Source organism: Aegilops tauschii, chromosome 1, assembly GCF_002575655.3.
Source record: "Aegilops tauschii subsp. strangulata cultivar AL8/78 chromosome 1, Aet v6.0, whole genome shotgun sequence".
In the NCBI taxonomy this organism is placed as follows: domain Eukaryota; kingdom Viridiplantae; phylum Streptophyta; class Magnoliopsida; order Poales; family Poaceae; genus Aegilops; species Aegilops tauschii.
This window is the reverse complement of record NC_053035.3, coordinates 278,712,753-278,735,635: the sequence shown is the minus strand read 5'-3', so window position 1 is coordinate 278,735,635 and position 22,883 is coordinate 278,712,753. Positions and strand designations below refer to the sequence as shown.

General features: G+C 46.0%; 3 protein-coding genes across 4 annotated transcripts; all 3 read left to right on the top strand.

Moving 5' to 3' along the window:
- The first annotated feature begins 915 nt into the window (after positions 1–915).
- On the top strand, positions 916–2,371 carry LOC109742033 (uncharacterized). Of its 2 annotated transcripts, none has more exons than XM_020301116.4 (5): positions 916–1,073; positions 1,349–1,416; positions 1,501–1,574; positions 1,655–1,781; positions 1,864–2,371. In XM_020301116.4, the coding sequence occupies exons 2-5, from the start codon at positions 1,414–1,416 to the stop codon at positions 2,161–2,163; spliced, it is 504 nt and encodes a 167-aa protein (XP_020156705.1). In that variant the 5' UTR covers positions 916–1,073; positions 1,349–1,413; the 3' UTR covers positions 2,164–2,371. The 2 variants fall into 2 exon arrangements, with proteins under 2 accessions (XP_020156705.1, XP_020156706.1); XM_020301117.4 differs by having other exon boundaries at positions 982–1,073; positions 1,352–1,416.
- A 3,085-nt stretch (positions 2,372–5,456) lies between these two features.
- On the top strand, positions 5,457–6,851 carry LOC109742034 (uncharacterized). Its single transcript, XM_020301118.4, has one exon. The coding sequence runs from the start codon at positions 5,901–5,903 to the stop codon at positions 6,567–6,569; it is 669 nt and encodes a 222-aa protein (XP_020156707.1). The 5' UTR covers positions 5,457–5,900; the 3' UTR covers positions 6,570–6,851.
- Positions 6,852–10,272: 3,421 nt separating this feature from the next.
- LOC109742035 (uncharacterized GPI-anchored protein At1g61900) lies at positions 10,273–15,019 on the top strand. The gene is made up of 8 exons (XM_020301119.4): positions 10,273–10,589; positions 11,844–12,005; positions 12,718–13,557; positions 13,794–14,036; positions 14,137–14,151; positions 14,322–14,462; positions 14,576–14,623; positions 14,731–15,019. The coding sequence occupies exons 2-8, from the start codon at positions 11,975–11,977 to the stop codon at positions 14,799–14,801; spliced, it is 1,389 nt and encodes a 462-aa protein (XP_020156708.1). The 5' UTR covers positions 10,273–10,589; positions 11,844–11,974; the 3' UTR covers positions 14,802–15,019.
- Positions 15,020–22,883: the final 7,864 nt, after the last annotated feature.

Here is a 22,883-nt window from a genome sequence, read left to right as displayed (position 1 = left end):
CCCTGATCTCAACAATGACACGTCCATAAGTGGAGATCACTCTCTTAGATACTCCCTCCGATATGTAAGGCGTTTTAGCCTTTATAAAAAAATCCTAAAATCTAAGGTGTACAGTTAGCAACAACTGACTGCCACGATTTTCTCCTCCCGCATGCATCTCTCTCTCTCTCTCTCTCTCTCTCCATGCCCTCTCTCTCGTACAGTTAGCAGTAACTGACTGCCACGACGGTATTTTCTCTCACACGTACTGTCAACAGATTGCCTGGGGCGGGCGCGTACGTTGAAGCAGAGATAGGATTGGTCAACCAGATAGTTAGAGGAGATCGTGCACGGGGATCACCGTGCGCTAATTTTCGTGCATAAAAATTAGGCGCCTAATTTAATGGAAAGGAGGGAGTACATGGAATTATGTAATTATTTTAAAAATAAAAATAAAAAGGAAATGAATGAGAAAATAAAAGAAACCCGAAAAAAATAGTCGAATAAGGGCATGTACAATGGTTCTATCTTAGGCACGCCACGTAGGATAAATGATGAGGTGGAGGAGAGAGAAATCATAAGAAAAGGAAGACAAGAGATGATCTCTTAGCACAATATGTCTCACCACGTTTTTAGGAATAGCTAGTTATTAAAGATAAGGCTAAGAGATGACCCATTGTAGACATATTTTTTTGTCATCTCTAAATCACATGCAAGACTTAAAATAAGACTATCTTATCAACCATTGTACATGCTCTACAGAAACACTGAGAACCACAGCACCAAAACATGAACCAGAAGGGAAAAAACGACGAAAAACCGATTGAGCCCGCCCGCTCCTGGGCCGGCCAACGTCGGTGGCGAGCAGTGGCATAGCATTTGCGGCTTGGCCCAGCTACAAAATGACCCAAATCCGATCATTCCCCGTTTGCTGTACAGTTGTTCTGCTCCGTTCTGGAAAAGAAAAAACTGTTCCGGTCCGCCGCCGCCGCCCCGCCCGCCCGCCCGCCCCGTGCTTCATCGGCTCATCGCTGCCCGAATTCTTCGGCGGAGCAACGCGATCCCTGCACGCTCTCATCGCTCCCGCGCTGCCGGTAAGCTCTTCCGGCTTGCCCTGCCTCCCGCCCATCTCTGTCGCCAGTTCTGTCCAGATAGATCTAGACCTCACGCGGGCACTCTTCGCGTACGCTCTGATGTTGGTAGTTCGATGTTAGCAATCGCGACCAGCGAATCCTGTAGGCGATACCGATATCTGGGTGCATGTCTGATGTTTGCGGTACTGTAGAGAATCTGTTCTAAGAGTACATACCGCTGTGGTAAATTGGCCGAATTCGTGCATCTGATTGGTTGTCCTCTCTGCTCTCTGCAGCAGAAGATCCATTTTCTGAAATTGGCGCTGAGTCGTGCACACAACGATTTCTTCTTCAAGTGGCAATGGTAAGTGAGTCTTGGTTAGAAAGGGGCGACAGATGATTGTGCAGCATGCCTAGATGCTGTGTTTGTAACCAGCTTAGTTTGCAGGATCCCAAGGGTCTTGACAGCGATAAGTCGGCGAGTAGGCTCTATGTGGGCAATCTGGATTTTAGGATATCAGAGTGAGTTTTCTCTAGCCCGTCTCCCTTCCAAGGTCGGCCTGGTGTTATGTGTAATCCAATATTATAGTGTGATTCTCCAGGTCTGACGTTATCAAGATGTTCTCCCCCTATGGAAAGATCATAGCTGAGGATTTCCTGTTGCATACGCGTGGCCCGAAGCGAGGCGAGCCTCGTGGTTATGCCTTTGTTCAGTACACTACCAAAGAGGTACGAGTGATACTCATTACTTCTTGCAAATGTTGATGGGTCCTGGTAATTCTCACCTTTGCCACCTGAAGTGAGCATGCAGGAAGCTCAGTTGGCAAAGGAGAAGATGAATGGCAAGTTGGTCTGTGGACGTCCTGTGGTGGTTCACCTAGCGAGCGAGAAGTGTTTCCTAGATTCCGGTAATTCACAAAGAGCACTGAAAGACAAGAAACTGGCAGGTGGTTCGGGAAGCAAATTAGCACAAACTGATCGTGCTGCAAAGATATCTGCGATAAAAAACAAGTTGAAGTCTCTGGAGAATGATGGCTGTAGCACAAAAAGACCAAGACTTAACCCAGATGACTTGAAAAGCACTGGAGAACAATCTGATAAGAAGCTTTGAAGTGAGCTTAGTCAGCGCATGGGAACAGTGCCCTATTATGCTGGTTGCATGGTTGATGGTGTTGCAGTTGTAATACTCTAGCTTTATTAAGGTAGACAAACTAAAGGTGTAACATTACACAGTTCACCGGATTTGTACAACTGTTTGCACTAATCACCATTGTCCAAGTAACAATTAAGTCTTAATGGAGAAACCATTTTCCAATCTAGTTATCCAGTTAATGCTGGTCTATGCAGCTGATCTTCAGCCCACCCCATATACTTGCCCAACTGAATTGCGTCACAGTTGGTTTATTCAGCTCTTCTGAAATTGGAAGGTCACTTGCGTCCGAAATCATGTGATGTAAAAGATCATTTTATGTTATTACATCCTGGAGTTGAATAGGATGCGACCATTTTGGATGTTTTTTATGTTGTCACCAACCATACATGGCAATTTTGTTTTTCACTTTGTGCAAACCGATTCTGGTGGTAAGAAATGTGGTGCCGTCACTGCTTTGTAAGATTGGAACCTCTTAGTCAAGGGGATTTTCTCCAAATGGGCATGTATCAGTACCAGTGCAGTGCTTACATTTATACACTAGAAAGTAGAACAGCATATACCTTATACAGCAAGGATTGAATAACCATTTCGTTTTAATAAGCCATGTTGCTGTGATATCTCTGAATTTACTTAGATTTAAGAAACTCTAGAAAAGTTTCACAATTGCTCAACGTTCTGTTACATGTGATCTCTGTCAGCATTGTAAGTATCAGGCTTTTACCTCATCTGTTGTTTCAACTAGAGTATCTACATGATTATTCCAGTATATTTGGGGAGTAGCATCTGATGAAATCTCATCTGTGCCTATTTCGACTTCAGTGTTATTTATCTGTCTTACAATCTTGGAGGTGCACTTAGTTGGAAACATGCAGGTAACATTTACTTTTCTTTCTTTATGTTGCTATTTGAGTTAGTTTGCTGCCTGGACATCATGCCAGCTCTAGCATCCATGCATATGATTTCTTGAGGGTCATTATTCTGAATAGTGAATACTAATGCAAGGTACTTTGAGTAAATGTTCTGCAAATCTGTGCTCCTGGAAAGCTAGGATTTGTGGGGACAAAATGTACTGGATTGCTCGACAAAGTATGACAACAAGCTAAGAATCTGTCATATATTACGAATGTACATGTCTGCCTGGTCGGGATAATTCATATGTAGTTGTTCTGTCCAATTTGTTGTCAAGTTTTGGAACACGGATCAGTGGCGAACCAGCATCAGTAGTCATTCATGTCTCCAAACCTTAGCTGTCATTTTTGCATTGCCTACCATAAAGTCATGTAGATAGCTGCTGGATGCTGCAAGTCTCACATCTCGTGGCATATTTGTTATGCTAGAGCACATAAATCTCATGGCATATTTGTTATGCTAGAGCACATAATGGCGTCATCATTGAATTGGTCGCTTTGTCGGTTTCTTGTTTTGTTCTTACGGAATACTTCTGAAAGTTTGCAAAGACATCATTTCATAGGCGCTTGGTATAGAAATCAGAGACTGAGAATATCATGCATCACGGTATCATCCTGTTTTCCTGTTTGGTCATCATTACATGTATTTAATCATTACAATGGAGATGCCTTATATTGAAAGTATTACATACGCTAGAAGTTGTAGTTGATGCCTTTTCTTCTTCATTTGGAGACTATTTCTATTCTGCTACAGTTTCCACGGCCACGGGTCCTCACTCCTTAAATCTGCTTAGGATTGTCTTTGCCAACTGGGATGCTTGTAGTAAGTAAACAACATTGGCCCCTACTCTACTCTTAAACCAACATAGTCAACAACTGGGACGCTTCGGTTTTAGCCCGGTTTTCCGTCAATTAATCGGGCAATTCTCTTCTTCTTAATCAATGAAAATGACAAGTCTTTTGCTTCGTTTAAAAAAAAACTGGAGTTTAGGCATTTACCTAAAAGAGTACCATCTGGTACTCCCAAGAAATTAAGGAGCTCAAAATTATGTTATCCATCCATAAAATTTCCACAAAACGTGCAATGATTTCTGAGCAGGCGCAAAGTCCACACATGTTCCAGCCTGAAGCACAAACAATTCGTCAAAGACAATATATACAGTAGCACATTTCCTGAACTAACCATCTCCTTTAATCATGGGCAGAAATGCTTTTCAGGCTTCTTCTCCACACCTTTCTTTAACAGCACAGTGTCCAACAAGGTCTTCTTTGTGGCGCGACGGCGCACACATCATGCAGACACGCACCAAACTGCATTCAGGCCGGTTTGGTTCCTTCTGGCTCTGGGGCAGCCTAGACTTGCACACCTTTAGTCCATCACATCACAAATACGCTTGATCATCTCGCTGGATTCGCCATGTGGTTTTTGTTTCACCGACTGGACACCCCACTGAATAACAAATGGCAGACCGTACGCCATCAGACGCTCATGGAGACCGTTGTCCCCGGCATCTTTCGAGGGCGTTGAACTTTGTTCTTCTCTTCTGCCTCCCTCAAGACCAGGTTCGTGGAACGCCATAGAAAGCTCCCTTGAGAATCTGTGCTTGCTTCCCCCGTCAGCTTACACGTCTCATGCTCCGTGATTTGAATATTGCAGGGCGGTACTCGGCCGAGGCGACAGGAGGAGGATCACTGGGGCGAGCTCGCATGTGAAGGCCAATGGCTCTTGCCTCTTGGTTGGTTGGTGGGTTCCTGTCATGTTTGCTCAGAGAAACATAGATTATTTCCCCCTAATTGTTAGAACTAATAGATAGTGTTAATTGTTCGCGCTTACTTAGATTTATGATCTGAAAACATTGAGCATTGTTCCATGTAGATTCTGGAACTAACTCGACCGCATATGGCAACATGATAGGGAGATGCTCTCCTCTCTGCGGGAACACTCTTTTGTCCCGATTACCTCACCCACCCGACTAATCCCGCATTATTGTTGGCTGCATCGATGACCCTGTCTTTGACAGGTCTTTTGGGACTGAAAAAGAGATAGCATTTTGTTATTTGTCTTTCCCACTGCAAGGTCTGCCGCATGACAAGTGTCAGCAGAGAGTAGTACATGACACAAATATAAGATGTTCTAACCTTTTTCTGAATCGGATGTATATTATCATGTCTTAGTGTATTTGTTCACTTGTTTCACCTCGTATGTAGCCTATATTGAAATATCAAAAACATCTTGTATTTGTGAACGGAGGTACACGATTTGCGAATGTGATTCTGTTTGACCAAATTTAGAGCAACCTACGTGTGACACATCCTCACAATTCTGTCGGCGTGTAGTTTTAGATGATGCAAATGCAAATGAAAATGATCATCATTTTGGCCTATATCCACTCTACGATACAAAATGTACAGTATAATTCTCGACCATATTTGGATGGAATTTTTCAATGGCAACAGTCTGCTCTGTGCCCTGGAACAGTGAAAAGTACTATTCCTACATGGTCCGCAATTGCAAGCCTTTTTTAGCCTCTGCATTGGAACAGAAAAAGAAGGGGACACGGCACCAAACGCCTTGCTTCAGAGACGTCAACCGGTCTGTTTGTTTCTTCTCTTTTCCCACACAGCCTCCTCCTCGCCCGCCTCTATATTATCTTCCTCGCCGCGCCACTCACTTCCCGCGCTCGCCTCGGTTCACACGCACGCAGCTACCTCTGAGTCCTCACTCACGCGCATACTGAGTCACCGATCCAAGCCTCTCTCTCGCCACCTCGCGCACCGTCAACGTCTATGGAGGCCTCGCCGTCTCGCAGCGACAGCTTCTCCCGCGCGTGGCTCGGCTGCAGGGCGTCCATCGAGCGGCTCGACGCCGACGCCGGCCTCGGGTGCTCGTTCAACAGCTCCACGTCCTTCATCGACATGGACCCCGCGGAGCTCTTCTCCATGCGGTGGACGTCCTCCGCCGCAGTGCCGGCGGAGGATGACGAGGAGGCTGCCGAGTTCGACTTCGGCCAGCTGACGTGCGCCGGCGCGCAGTGCTTCTCCCCGCTGCTTGTCGGCGCCGGACAGCCCCTCCTCCCGTGCGAGCCTGGCGTCGTGTCCTACGTGTCGTCGCCCGCTTTCTACTCCGCGCAGAGCACGCCGGCCTCCGCGGTCAGCTCGCGCCGCCGTGGCCGGCACGCGCCGCTGGTGGCGACGCGGAGGATACTGCTCCGGTACCTGCGCCTCCTGGCGCCGCTGTGCCGGAAGGTGAGGGCGCTGCCGGTGCGGGCGCTCGCGCCGCGGTCGTCGTCCAGGTCTGCTGCCTTGGCCGCGGCGACGTCGTCCCCGGCGCGGCAGTCCACGTCCAGCTACGCGAGCGCCACGGAGTACTGGTGCCACGGCCACGCCGACACCGCCGTCAGCGACGCCATCCTCTACTGCAAGAAATCTATCCAGGGACGACAGGATGCCGTGTAGGCCGGCCGGCAAAAGATCGGTCGCTGCTCCTTGGGGATTTTGATTGATTTCCGGTGTAGATCCTATATGCATGTGGTACCTGAGTGTATAGCGTATACGTTACGAAGTAAGTAAGTATGAGCTGTGCTCCAAGGTGGTTTAACCTTGTGAAGCATTTTGAACAAGCAGTTAACCTTGTGATGAAGCTACCTGTCACTGTCATGTGGGCTGTGCTCATCAATTGTTAAGGACGAGATTCGGTTCAAAGGAAATTGTTAAGGAAGATACGCACTTCTGTCCTCTCCTTCTAATTGCCATGATTATGCGCGTATTATATATGTATGCATGCATCAGGCCAGGCAGACCCCATGCGTTAGGTCAACAAACATCGACTTATTGATTATTGTGATTCGTTTGAGCAAACTCATGTGTTTTCCCTGGCAAGGCAAGGCGCATTACTAAAACTCATTCAAACCTATAGGCTGCTGATATCGATCAGGTCAAGCCGAACGACCATGTCCAAGTCGCCGAGTCAAACATATAGCTGCACAGTTGATCCATTATCTTCTAGGTCGTCCAGTCAGCCAGGGTAAGAGACATGTAGACCGTTTCATACCGACATTACGGTGCAATCTTCCAAATGACAGTAGATACGCACAGGGCATCGAACTTGCAGAGCAATATCATTTGTACTACGCAGGAATCATCCTGGCATGCAATTAGGCGTGAGAGAGAGAGAGAGAGAGAGAGAGAGGATATCCGACATGGACCGTTCACCACCCATACATGGGAAGGGCTATCCCTCCCGTCATGCGCCGGCCGCGGCCGGGACCAGAGACCGGCGAGTCGGCGACAGCTCTCCAAGGGCGCGTAAAACAGTCCGCCCGAGCGCTACCCGTCAGAGACCGAGAGAGACAATGCACATGTAAACGTGAACATTCTAGCAGCAACGTCGCCTCTCACGGTGCAAAAATGGAATGGACTCGTGGGATGGTCCCATGCGCATATATGGCCCAGCCAAGCCACGGCAGCGCGGGAGAAGATTTCGTTATCATCATCCGGTCGATCGAGTTCGGTCTCCAGCTGTAGTACATAATCGATCGGAGTGACGGCTTGAGTGAAGTGCACGTCCTCTTGTATACTTATGAAGACATCTACGCCTGTGGTCAGTGGTGGTAATCATTTGGCTACGCCGGCCGGTGGGCTGGACTCGATCGATCGATCGCTTTGAAATGTGTCGACCTGTACGTGTCCTACGATAGATTTTCGGGGCAGACAGGCAGTTCGCCGTGCTTGGTATCTAGTGCCAAGGGATCGGGCTGGATCGTGTCGTCGCAAGAGGCCAAGCGAGAGTGACGGCGCGGCGCGGGGGCCTGCGTGTATGGGTGTTGGGGATGCGTCGGTTCGGCCGGGACCAGCGGCCGCGCGCCCACATGGGCGACGACGGGGGAGCGAGCGGTCGAACACGAACGCCCCCGCGCGACCGGGAGCTCGGCGACAGGACAACGCCATCATCCGTCCCGTTGGCCACAACCCACAAACCCGGTGGTAGCTCGAGGGCACCCTCACGCACGTCCGTCCGGCCGGGTCGACGTACGTGCCCCGCCGGTTTGCTGGTGCTGCTGGCATCATGATGGTGTTCTCCGGATGTTGGTCGGGAGGCTGGAGGCTGGAGCTAGCTGTGTCTTGTAGCTCGAGGGCACCCTCACGCACGTCCGTCCGGCCGGGTCGACGTACGTGCCCCGTCGGTTTGCTGGTGCTGCTGGCATCATGATGGTGTTCTCCGGATGTTGGTCGGGAGGCTGGAGGCTGGAGCTAGCTGTGTCTTGTTCATGACAGCTGAAAAGTCTTTGTGTACATGCCCCCTTAGAATCGGCGACCTAGAGCCACAGTCGCAACTGCTGAACCTTTGAAACGCGCCGAAGCATGGGGAGAAAATCTAACCTCTCCACCCTAAGAAGACCACATGAATCTACGTTGAAGCTTCGTCTACTCCGACCAGACAGACGAACTCGAGGAGAACCGAAGCCTGGAAGTCCAACTCAAGGAAGAAGCAGCGTCGTCCATTCGAGCATCATCCCCTCCGAGGACTAAAAAAAACTAACTTAAACAACTAGTCGTAGCCGAGGCATTGGGATTGTCCTCCCCGCCACTGACTGCTGGAGTGGCAAGCAGAGGAGAGACGAGTCCATGAGCTCACCGATGGAGCCTGGCGGGGACGAATTTGCTCTATCCACTGTTTACGAGGGGAAGGGAAGAAAACGACCAATGGGATTTCTACACCACAGCAATTGAAGAAAAAACTTTGGCAGATGGGCCGATCTTAATGAGGTTGGGGTATACCCTAATTTTCAAAAAAAAAAACTTTAGGAGACTTGAAATTTTTGGCAATCTGTCTTGTAGATTTCGAGAGCTTTATTAATTTTGTACAGTGTTGTTACAATCGTTCCTAAGGAATTTGCCGAGGCAAGAGGAAGAAAGCACATCACCAATCGGTACACTGAGCGTTTCTCATAGCAAAATGAACCAATACATGGGTGCTCATAAAATCCTTTGTCACTGTCTTTCGTGCACTTAGCTTCAGAACATTTTGCATTCTTTGATCTCAGGTTTTTGCTTTAGACGCATTCATTCATGCCTTTGTATATGAACCACAGATGCAGCACACCGTTTTTTGCTTTATATGGAATGTGCAAAATCTTTTGTTTTGAGGATTTTTTTAGTGGCCTTTTGAGTTAATCGAAAGAGTTCATGAGAGCCCGAGCAATCTAAAGCTCCACTTCGCTGCGGTATAAATAACAAAAGAAAAACTCGTACACGTACCTAGAGCCAGGGCTTCGCCTCCTCCTCCTTCTTCAAGTAAGAAAGTTAGGGTTCGTGCCTCTCGCCGGCGCCGGCGCAGGTCCGCCTGGTCTTCGGTGGCCCTAGGGCCATGGAGGCGCGGTGGATCCTGGCAAGGGCCGGCGGGAGGGCTCCGTTTTTAGTCGTTTTTTTAAATTTTATTAGGGTTTGTGTCCTACTCAGGAAGGCGAGACGACGGCGGCTCCCTGAAGATGGAATAAAGGTCTCCCGCCTAGCCCCCGATCCGGCGGTGCGTCTAGCATCGTTGGTGGGCGTGTGGAGTGTGTCTCCGGCAGATCTATCTTTGGTGGATTTGCTCGGATCTCGTCGTTGTTCGTCTACGTTCGTGTGTCTTCGGTTTGGATCCTTCCGATCTACGTTATTTTTCATCGGCGGCGGTTGCTGCTCTGGCGTGCTGTTCCTATGGGGCCTTAGCACGACGACTTCCCGACTGACTACTACAACAAGTTGTGCCCGGCTCCGGCGATGGAGGGGTGATGCCAGCAGTGCGCCTTCGGCTCGCTTCGATGCTTGTAGTCGTCTCTAGGTGGTCTACGGATCTGGATGTAATTTTTATTTCTGGTGTTCGTTGTACTGCCATGATTGAAGATGAATAGATTGGAAGTTTTTCTGAAAAAAACTCGTATATATTGCAACATGCATTTCCCTCCTTCTTTTTTGTTATTTTTTAGAACAACATTTTCTTTTTTAATGGGGTCTGCAGCACACTTTTTCTTAGGGGTGTGTGCCGCACACACATGCCCCAGCCCGACGCGCTTCAGGTCGGCCCACGTCTCGGCGGCAGGCCGTGAGCCCGTGACACGCCCGTATCGGCCACTCTCGCTCTCCTTCTCCCCTCTCTCTCTCTCTTCCACCGCACCGTGTGTGGGCGGGCGTGTACACACACTGACACACGAGACAGCCGCATCCCCTCACTCCACCACCTCACCTGCTGCTGCTGCTGCTCGCCAACCCTAATCCCCCAGCTCGGCGCACTAGCGCTCGCCCCACCCCACCCCACTGCACCGTGCTCGCGGCCGGCGGCAAGCGGGGCACGCGCGGCGGCGGGGCGGACTCGCGCACGCCGTCTCCCAGCTCCCGCCCCCGGCGGCGCGGCAACCAGGCTGCGGGCCCGGCGTTGAGGGGAAAGCCGGATCGGCACGCTTCAGATCCAGTGACGCGACGCCGAAGGGAGCCGAGGTGAGGCGCCCGCTAGAGTGTTTAGGACGAGGTGCTCTCGGAGTAGTTTAATGCCTGGTCACCCGCACAGCAAATCTGCGGTTGTGTGTATGGCATTTACTTAGCATTTACTTTTCTTTTCTTTGCTGGAATAGGGAGTAGAGGTAGGGGGAGTAACTTGCTCTAATTCTGTGAAGTGATTAAATGCTATCGAATTAGTGATGTTCCCAAGAATGCTTGCCAAATAGATGCTCCACGGTCGAGTTTCTCACGGAACAGCTATCTAGTATAGCAGAGAGCTAGGCAGCTAGTATCGTATGTATGTTCACGCAACGATGGTTGCGTGAGATGGGTGTAGCTACTTAGCTGCACTCATGCTGGTCGGTTCTTCTAATTCAATTGCAAACAAATTGTTCCATATTGTGTAGCTCAAGCAAATGTTGTGATTTCTGCTTATGATTCTGTGTGTCCCTTGTGCAATCGGCGGTCCTGCATGTGGATGTTCTCCGAATTTCATAGCAACAGACAATTGATATATCTTTGAAGATTGATGCTGTGCAAGGATAACGCCATGCTATTTAATAGAAATGGTTTATTTCTGTGCGCTTTTGAGATTGAAGATTGTTTCCTCAGACCTTTTTCATCCTTTGTCAAGTGAGTTGGGATTTCATCAATAGGCAGCATAGTTTGGCTTCCAAGTCCCTTTGCTTGTAGAGTTACCTCATGATTTCTGACAGACACTTGCATCTGTGGTTCATATATAAGGAATAAAACTTACCCTTTTGTGCATGGAAGCACTATTTTTACTGTGTGGTTGTCACTTCTCTGTAAAACCACAACCATGTGCTCCATAACTACCATCTGTTATTAGGATTATACATGTAGTCAGAGTCTGTAGCTTCCCCCCCAACCCACACAAAAGGTCTAGTGGACCAGAACTTTATCTGTAGAAAACCAATTGCTAAGCGCAGTTTAATTGCATAACATATTAGAAAATTACTTAGCTGTAGTGCTGTACTCATTCCTACCCAGTTTCCCTGCATATATACTTTTAGTTTTGTCGATTGGAATCATACCTGAAAATTAGATGGAAGTGTTTATTTATCTTAATAACATACTAGAAATGGATAATTTCACGCATCCTCGCTTGCGCAGTTAGGAAATATTTTTCAGTGAATTGATCTGCATGTGGATAGTTCCGAGCAGTAGTACTTAATTATATGCTGCATTTGACTACAATTTTAATCTTTCATTTTGCTTTCTATCTTTTTGCAGGTTTTTTATCCCATTTGTTTTGTGCGGGCGCTACTCCCTCCAATGATCCTGCGAGTTCCACTCTTAAACTTGTGCTGGGACTGAGGATCCTGTGTTCAGTCTCATGCGTGCATTGACATCTTCAGGTTAAAATGGAGAGGGCCTCTGGTTCTTGTTTTCATGGTGAGTCGTTTTCATCTACACAGAAATTTTTCATGCATATAATTAGACAGTATATTTGATTTGGTTAAAACTTAAGGTTTCTTGTAAGCCGGCAGAAACTGAATGGGGTGGGGGGATCTCACATACGATTTTAGAAGATTGTTTGAACCTCTAGTTCTTAATTCATGGAAGCTTCTTAAGGATACATTCTCTTCTGCTGCATATGAATGTCTAATGTAGACTGTCATCATGTTTTTATTAAGTCCCACCATCAATATGAGATGGTACAACCATTGATAATGTATTTTCAATATACTTACATGGAAGCATTACTTTCCATGTGAAAATAAATAAATAACTATTGGTTTGACTTTCCTCGACAACAGACACACACTGTATAGGTCTATAATGTTATGTTCTACTACCTCTGTAAATTTTATAAGACGTTTTAGGTCACTAAAGTAGCGACCTAAAATGTCTGGTAAAAGTTTACACAGGGAGTACATTCTAAAAGTCCAAAATACATGATAGTCACAAGGTGATGATTATTGCTAGTCATTAGTCCAATACAAGTGCAGCTATGATACTGGTGATTTTAGGAAACTAACTGAGGTTTTAAAAAGTAGATGCACATTACTTTTTAGCTAGACGTCCATATGTAAAAGTGCCTTGTGTGTGATTTTTGTGACCACTGTCTTTGATGTGCTATGCTAAAAGTAAGATTTCATTGCAGGTATAGTGTGTCATTGGCTTGTATTGGTATTGATATGGCTTTGTGGCTGTCAGCATGTTCTGTCTCAGCAAACGACACTTCAACCAAAAGATAAATTTCTTCTGTCTGACCCACCTATTGGTCTCTTTGATCCGATAGAGATTTCGCCATCTGTTCTCCCACACAATACCAACCCAGTTGAGCCACTGTCACCAATGTATCCAAACTACACATCCTATGATCCGGTTTTGACTGGAAAATGCCATGTGAACTTTTCTGATCTCTCTTTTATTATGGACAAGACAGCGTCTGATTGTTCTGTACCTTTAGCACCACTGGTTGCCGATGTTATATGTTGTCCCCAAGTTAGTAGCTTGATGAATATATTCCAAGCTGCATATGGTGGTGGAAACAATACGCTTGTTCTCAATCAAGCTTCAGCAAATGCTTGTTTCTCTGACATCATGAGCATACTTGCAAGTAAAGGGGCAAACACCAACATCCCTGAGTTGTGTACTCTGAGGCCGTCAAATCTTACTGATGCTTCTTGTCCCGTGAAGGATATTAGTTCGTTTGAGAGAATGGTTAACGTAAGCAAACTCCTGGATGCATGCAGCAGTGTTGATCCACTGAAAGAGTGTTGTAGGCCAGTTTGCCAACCTGCAATAGTGGAGGCAGCGGTTCATATATCCTCAGGAGGGGCAAGCATGTTCGGAAGTACTACCATACCTGGGAGTGCGGCTGGAATTAATACTGTCAGTGACTGTAAAGGGGTGGTTCACTCCTACTTATCTGTGAAACTTTCATCAGAAGTGGCGAACAGTGCTTTCAGAGTATTATCTGGCTGCAAGGTGAACAAAGGTATACAACTTTTGCTAGTTTTGGTTGGTACATTAATATTTTCTCTCTGATGTTAATCCCTTGCTTGGGCTGCCGTGATACCAAGATTTCACGAAGTTTGTCATACTTCAATTACAAGTGCCTTTTTTTTTTACAATCCGACCCTCCTGTCATCATCACTCATCACTGCTGTCAGTGTCATCATACTAATGCATGGCATCAAGTGGAAATTCTGATTCTTGTTCTGAATTATGCAGTCTGTCCACTGGAGTTCGATGATCCTTCTTCAGTCGTTAAGGCATGTGGCAAGGCATCTTCAAGGCCTTCATGCTGCACAGCGTTGCAATCTTATATCGCAACTAGACAGAAACAAATATTTGTCACAAACTTGCAAGCAATTAACTGTGCAACAATGTTCGGATCAATGCTACAGAAAGCTGGTGTGGGGAATGATATTTATGGGCTGTGTGATATTGACTTGAAAGATTTTAGCCTGCAAGGTATGCACAAAGATATTAGTTCTCTTCAATATTTGCTTCATCTCGGAACACAAAATAACATTGTCTATTTTCCGTGGCACCATTTGTCAAATTGGAGCAGCTTTTGGGCAGCAAGGTTAGTTCTGTTCGATCAACTTTATCTGGTTCATCATAGATATGTACTCCCTCCGTCCCATAATATAAGAACGTTTTTGACACTAGTGTAGTGTTAAAAACGTTCTTATATTTTGGGACAGAGGGAGTACTTGTGTGGTTCTGTGCTAAATTGAATATTTCATTCTGTAGGTTGTCTACTTCGGAGCTTACCTACGGACATTGTATTCGACAACGTTACGGGCATTAGCTTTACGTGTGATTTGAGTGACAATATTGCAGCACCATGGCCATCGTCATCGTCTCTCCAGTCTTTGTCGCTGTGTGCTCCAGGTGAGAGGGAACTCACAAATGTGTTTTGAAATGCATGCGGCACGAAGAAATAAGAGAACTTCCTTGCGACTCTGCATGTATTCACAATAAACTTTTGTCTGTTTCGGTTTCAGAAATGTCATTGCCTGCATTACCGGTCTCGCCGTTATCAGGAAGCTCAGGTACTTCAACAGTCTCTCGCTCGCTAGTACAACCGTGGGTCCATTCGTTTGCTATTTGTTTCCAAAGAGACCTTGCTAACAGATTGAAATAATATTTGTCACGACAGCACGTATCTCCAGAACTGGAATTGGGATTCTGCTGCCTGTTGTGCTCTTCACCACGACCATCTCCATCTGAGAAAAGGACGCCATGTCCTGAGCCAGGAGCATCGTAATTTCCCCCGCTGTGCAGGCCCCGCGTTGTAAATTATGTCGCATTGCATTCTTGTAAATGAGCCTTTCCCTTCTCCCCTTCCATTTTGTCCAGCAGATAGCATTGTGACGTGCTAGAGAGGACTGTTGTACCTTTTCAGACATTATCTCTGGAAGTAAAATCTCCTAGACTTTGGCTGGTCACCTGGCATGGATTGCGATTTGCGACAGTGGATGATATGAACCGAATTGGTATGGCTGTCGAAACTCGGGAACATACAGTGCAGCAATCAGGTTTATGCCTCTAAATTTTCAGTGAACATACTGAAATACAGCTAAAAACCGGTAAAATTTGCTAAATACGTCACAAGTCACTGATGTCTGATATGATAGACACTGGAACCAGTTCCCCACTTGAATATATTACTCAAACAGTGTAGTGTCAATCTTAGACTGACTGTAACTGGTGAGAAACATGGTGAGCCCAGAGCTTACACTACCAAATAGCTCGAAGCAGTTGTCGCTAGTCTTGATAGTAATTGCAGATTGAAGAATTAACATAGATTGTTGAATAAGTTACAATGGCCCGTTGATCGGCCAATATTCTTGTAAGATGAAGTTGCAAAGCAATGGAGCACACATTCTTGTGGATCCTTGCACGTCATTCAGGGATACTTCTTCGAAGGATTGCTGTCAATATTCTTGTAAGATGAAGTTGCAACGCAATGGAGCACACATTCTTGTGGATCGTTGTACGTCATTCAGGGATACTTCTTCGAAGGATTGTTTACTGGAAGTCATCGTGGTGTCGTTTGCTTCCTCTTTGCTTTAGCTGTATATATAAATAATTAAATATTGATCTATGTACATGGATGTATTTTGTATGTAAGCTGACTATATTCATGTGTGAGTTTACAAAACTGTGTGCCAAATTGGAAGAAAGCTATCTCTTTCATTCAAGTCAGTTCGGGCAGAGTATAAACCTTGTAGCATTTTTGCTTAGAATGCTATCCACAAAGAAACAGAATGAAAAGATGACTAATACCATCCCAGAATCAAGAAGAACATACATGTGCTCTGTTGGGGGTTGCTGAACCTTGATGCGAACCAGGCGTCACAGAAGACATGGCAGAACACCCATCCAACGGGACGGAGAAGGAACAGAGGAGATATATAGCAAATGCAGGCGAACCGCATAACCAAAATTTCAGATCTTTAACCTGTATCAAAATAAGAAATTTGAATGAAATATTCTTCTAAAATATACTTTAAGATAGCCCATTCATCAAGCAGTCAGGCATGTGTATTAAAATGAATCAAGCAAAACTAGCATTGTTTTGTATCACTCATTATGTAGAAAGGTTTTCCCCCCTGCATGAAGTATAATTTTTACCGTAGTCAAGCATGCCTAAAGGATGAAAAAACTTAAACCTATTGGATGTTAGACCAAAGACATGCGCTTCCAGCCACTCATTCCTCTGCCAACGTCGATAAATTTGTACAAAAACAAAGTTCCCAGCTAAACCGGTTAAGGATGAGAATTATCAACAGATTTTCTTTCTGATAAAAGCACATTACTGACCAATTCATCTATATACACACTTCGCTAGAAAAGCGACATATATATGCATATACCTCTATTGTAATTGTTCCATAGAAATAGTCATAGCATATCCATCGTTGCTTGCCTCTTTCACAGCAAAGGTTGTAAATATAACGACTGTTGATGCTTGAATATTGTAGTGTATATTTTGCCTACGATCTGATATGCAATATCTGTACGCCTAGGATAAAAATTGATGTTGATATGCAACATTTTCCTCAGAATTAAATAATCACAAAGTGATCAACCATTTTGATACTTAAATTATTGTTATTAAGACCTGAAAAAATAGCATGCTGATATACCTATGTGTAAGTGCATCTAGTGCCACCCCTAATTGGTTTTGGAGTATTGACGACAAACGTGGTTGAGGGACTAACGTGTTTGTGAGAATTGCAGAATAACACAGGCAGTAGTCCCTCATTGATTCGGTTTATCTACCAGAGAAGACCCCTAAAAATGTATGAAGACATTGAAGACAATGGTGGTTCGTGAAGACATTCACGATGAAGATAATGACTTGTGAAGACATTCACTTCAAGACTATGGAGTGCGAAGACATAGTTGTTTCGTAGTTTCCTTTTCTTCTTTATTGAGTCATAGGAACCACCGTACTGTTAAGTGGGGTCCAAGTGAACAAAGTCAGATGACTGAAGTGATGCTCAACCAAAATCCTATGTCTTCGAGCGAAGACAATGAGAGCAAATTTTATCCAGAGTTGGATGAGTCAGCTTTGCTTGTAGCCCAAGCCAAGCTGCCGCGTGTGTTTGGAATCCGACCGTTGGACACGTGTCGGTTCCTTAGTTACCCAGGGTCATTTCGGACATATCATGTCGGGTTGCTCCAGGCTATAAATAGCCCATCCCCTACACCATAAATTGGTGGCTTCTCAGAGTTAGTGAACTGCTTTTGTCGTTTGAGAACAACCCACCTCCGAAGCCTTTGAGAGAGAGATCCTTGCAAGGACAAAGCCCAAAACACCCAGAGCCAAAGAGTGTTAGGCATCACTGAAGTCTCTCTGTCCGCGTGACCTGAAGACTTGTTACACTTGAGGACTGTGCATCCTCCAGCCGGTTAGGCATCGCGTTCTGAGCATCCAAGAGTCATTGTGGATCGCCGGTGAACGATGTCTGTGAAGGTTTGGAAGTCTACCTTGAAGACTTACCAGAGTGATTGGGCGAGGATGGGTGTCCTTAGCTCAAGGGGAATAAGGTGAAGACACAGTCTTCCGAGTTCAATCTCAGCCTCCCTAACCAGACGTACAGTTGTCACAACAACTGGAACTGGTCTACCATATCCTTGTCTTCACCAAGCAACTGGTTCTATCCCCTACTTCCTTTACATTTCATTTTATCTTCGTGAAGTCATTACTTGCTTGCCTGATCTGATTGACTTCACTGTGTGAAGACTATTACCTGTTTGGCTTCATACTGTCTTCCATTCTGATCCATACTACCTAGTTGTTGTTAGTCTTCATACTTTAACCGTACTGCTTAATTGACTATGGCCTGTCTAGTGTAGTTCATCTTCCGCTGCATATCATATAGGTTCATTTCTACTGTTTGCCTTCAAAGACCTTGTGTTTTGAATACTTTCATAAAAATCGCCTATTCACCCCCCTCTAGTCGATAACTAGCACTTTCAATTGGTATCAGAGCGAGGTGCTCCCTTGTTCTGTGTGATTCGGTTTAACCACCTGGAGTTTTAGCTATGTCAACTGCAGGGATAATCAAAGTCTCCGCTGCGTGCCCTATCTTTGATGGTTATGATTATCCCAAATGGAAGATTATCATGGACTTAATACGGCAGATGCCCTAGCAAAATGACTTAGGTGTGGACCTATCGCAACTAGGTTAGCTTGAAGGGGTTAAACGGGACAGAAAACACAGAGTTTACCCGGGTTCGGCCCCTCTCAACGAGGTAAAAACCTACTCCTGCTTTAGGTTGTATTGCTTGGGTTTTGATTACCAGGGAGCGAATACGCTTGGCCTAGCTCTCGATTGATTGTTACTTGAGTTAACTTGCCGCCGGGTCACCCCTTTATATATGGGTTAATTGGATATATGCCACTACAACTTTCACGAGTTGGAAAAATGTCATTACAATTCCGCACGTTGGGAAAATGCCATTACAACTCTTCCTGTCTCCTCTATATGCCATTACGTTAAATTTGAGACAACAATACCCTTGTATTTCTCCTTTCACCCTCCTCTCATCTTCTCTTCTAACAAACTGACAACCGTGCCATTAACAACGTCCAGCGATCTGGAGCTCGCCGTCGCCATGCTGCCGCCGCCATCGTTGCCACCAGCACCAGCGTAGTCCCTGACCCCTTCTTCCGCGTCCCAACCCACGCCTCTAGCCTCTTCCCTAATATTGTCATCGCCACCGGCCACAATGGCCGCCATGGGCTCAACCTCGGCGAGATCTTGTTTGCCCCACCCTCGTGCTCCCTGGTCGCGCCCCATGGTGCGCTGCACGCCGCGTGTGCCCGCGCAGGCCCAGCCCAACGTCCGTCCGGTGAGCTCCGGTGTGGTCTACACGTGCAGAATGGGCCATGTCCGGCGTACACATGAGGTGGAGCTCTAGCCTCTTCAACGTCGCCGTATCCAAGAGCTCCGAGGATCCTGAGCACACGAGCAAAAGGGCCGCAAATCTCCTCTCCGCAGCTCCGCATGCTCTGCAGCGGCCTCGACATTTTGTCGAGCACCCTGCGTGCGCTCACCTGTGTGAACCAGCTGAGCCACGGCGGGCTAGCTCTGACGATTGCGGCCCTTGGATCTTTGGAGGTACGATGCCGGCGAGGTGCAGAGCGAGGGTGGAGGGGCATGGAGCTCCACCACATCCCACGGCTGCGGCTGGACGTAGTACATCCTCACAGAAGGTGAGTGGTCCGCTAGAGCATCATCGGGTCGAGCGGTCGGAACATGTCGTTGCTCTCCGGCGGCCCGAACATGCTGGACTTCGTGCTCGTGTCGCCGTCGTTGACGCCGGCGCCCATGCACACCTACCCAAGAGCGACGCGGTGCTGGGCCATGGCCGGTGTGTTCGGGAACGTAGTAATTTCAAAAAATTTCCTACGCACACGCAAGATCATGGTGATGCATAGCAACGAGAGGGAAGAGTATCGTCCACGTACCCTCGTAGACCATAAGCGGAAGCGTTATGAGAACGCGGTTGATGTAGTCGAACGTCTTCATGATCTGACCGATCCAAGTACTGAACGTACGGCACCTCCGAGTTCAGCACACGTTCAACTCGATGACGTCCCACGAACTCCGATCCAGCAGAGCTTCACGGGAGAGTTCCGTCAGCACGACTGCGTGATGACGGTGATGATGTTGCTACCGATGCAGGGCTTCGCCTAAGCACCGCTATGATATTATCGAGGTGGATTATGTTGGAGGGGGCACCGCACACGGCTAAGGGATCAATGATCAACTCGTGTGTTCTAGGGTGCCCCCTGCCCCCGTATATAAAGGAGCAAGGGAGGAGGCCAGCCGGCCCCTGTAGGGCGCGCCAGGAGGAGGAGTCCTCCTCCTAGTAGGAGTAGGACTCCCCTTTCCTACTCCTACTAGGAGGAGGAAAGGAAGGGGGAAGGGGAGAAGGAAGGAGAGGGAGGAAAGGAGGAAAGGGGGCCCGGCCCCCTAGTCCAATTCGGTTTGTGCTAGGGGGGCCGCGCGCCCTGCCTCCTCTCTTCCACCACTTGGCCCATTAGGCCCAATACTTCTCCCCCGTATTCCCGTAACTCGACTCCTCGTCATGTCCCCGATCTCATCCGGGACTCCGAACTACCTTCGGTACATCAAATCACATAAACTCATAATACCGATCGTCACCGAATGTTAAGCGTGCGGACCCTACGGGTTCGAGAACTATGTAGACATGACCGAGACATGTCTTCGGTCAATAACCAATAGCGGAACCTGGATGTTCATATTGGCTCCTACATATTCTATGAAGATCTTTATCGGTCAAACCGCATAACAACATTCGTTTTCCCTTTGTCATGGGTATGTTACTTGCCCGAGATTTGATCGTCGGTATCCCAATACCTAGTTCAATCTCGTTACCGGCAAGTCTCTTTACTCATTCCATAATACATCATCCCGCAACTAACTCATTAGTTACATTGCTTGCAAGGCTTATAGTGATGTGCATTACCGAGAGGGCCTAGAGATACCTCTCCAACAATCGGAGTGACAAATCCTAATCTCGATCTATGCCAACTCAACAAGTACCATCGGAGACACCTGTAGAGCACCTTTATAATCACCCAGTTACGTTGTGACGTTTGGTAGCACACAAAGTGTTGCTCCGGTATTCGGGAGTTGCATAATCTCATAGTCATAGGAACATGTATAAGTCATGAAGAAAGCAATAGCAACATACAAAACGATCAAGTGCTAAGCTAACGGAATGGGTCAAGTCAATCACATCATTCTCTAATGATGTGATCCCGTTAATCAAATGACAACTCATGTCTATGGTTAGGAAACATAACCATCATTGATTCAACGAGCTAGTCAAGTAGAGGCATACTAGTGACACTCTGTTTGTCTATGTATTCACACATGTACTAAGTTTCCACTTAATACAATTCTAGCATGAATAATAAACATTTATCATGATATAAGGAAATATAAATAACAACTTTATTATTGCCTCTAGGGCATATTTCCTTCAGTCTCCCACTTGCACTAGAGTCAATAATCTAGTTCACATCGTCATGTGATTTAACATCAATAGTTCACATCTTTATGTGATTGGTTCACATCTCCATGTGACTAACACCCAAAGGGTTTACTAGAGTCAATAATCTAGTTCACATCGCTATGTGATTAACACCCAAAGAGTGATAATGTTTTGCTTGTGAGAGAAGTTTAGCCTACGGGTCTGCAACATTCAGATTCGTATGTATTTCGCAAATTTCTATGTCTACAATGCTCTGCACGGAGCTACTCTAGCTAACGGCTCCCACTTTCAATATGTATCCAGATCGAGACTTAGAGTCATCTAGATCGATGTAAAAGGCTTGCATCGACGTAACTCTATACGACGAACTCTTTTATCACCTCCATAACCGAGAAATATTTCCTTAGTCCTCTAAGGATAATTTTGACCGCTGTCCAGTGATCTACTCCTAGATCACTATTGTACTCCCTTGTCAGAATCATGCTAAGGTATACAATAGGATTGGTAAACAACATAGCATACTTTATAGAACCTATGACTGAGGCATAGGGAATGACTTTTCATTCTCTTTCTATTTTCTGCTGTGGTCGGATTTTGAGTCTTTACTCAACTTCACACCTTGCAACATAGGCAAGAACTCCTTCTTTGACTGTTCCATTTTGAACTACTTCAAAATTTTGTCAAGGTATGTACTCATTGAAAAACTTATCGAGCATCTTGATCTATCTCTATAGATCTTGATGCTCAATATGTAAGCAGCTTCACCGAGGTCTTTCTTTGAAAAACTCCTTCCAAAAACTCCTTTATGCTTTCCAAAAAATTCTACATTATTTCCGATCAACAATATGCCATTCACATATACTTATCAGAAATGCTGTAGTGCTCCCACTAACTTTCTTGTAAATACAGGCTTCACCGCGAGTCTGTATAAAACTATATGCTTTGATCAACTCATCAAAGCATATATCCCAACTCCGAGATGCTTGCACCAGTCCATAGATGGATTGCTGGAGCTTGCACATTTTGTTAGCACCTTTAGGATCGACAAAACCTTCTGGTTGCATCATATACAACTCTTCTTTAAGAAATCCATTAAGGAATGTAGTTTTGACATCCATTTGCCAGATTTCATAAAATGTGGCAATTTGCTAACATGATTCGGACACACTTAAGCATTGCTACGAGTGAGAAAATCTCATCGTAGTCAACACCTTGAACTTTGTCAAAACCTTTTTTTGACAAGTCTAGCTTTGTAGATAGTAACACTACTATCAGCGTCTGTCTTCCTCTTGAAGATCCATTTATTTTCTATGGCTTGCCGATCATCGGGCAAGTCAACCAAAGTCCACACTTTGTTCTCATACATGGATCCCATCTCGGATTTCATGGCCTCAAGCCATTTTGCGGAATCTGGGCTCATCATCGCTTCTGCATAGTTCGTAGGTTCGTCATTGTCTAGTAACATGACCTCCAGAACAGGATTACCGTACCACTCTGGTGCGGATCTTACTCTGATTGACCTACGAGGTTCAGTAGTAACTTGATCTGAAGTTACATGATCATCATCATTAGCTTCCTCACTAATTGGTGTAGGAGTCACATGAACAGATTTCTGTGATGAACTACTTTCCAATAAGGGAGCAGGTACAATTACCTCATCAAGTTCTACTTTCCTCCCACTCACTTCTTTCGAGAGAAACTCCTTCTCTAGAAAGGATCCATTCTTAGCAATGAATGTCTTGCCTTTGGATCTGTGATAGAAGGTGTACC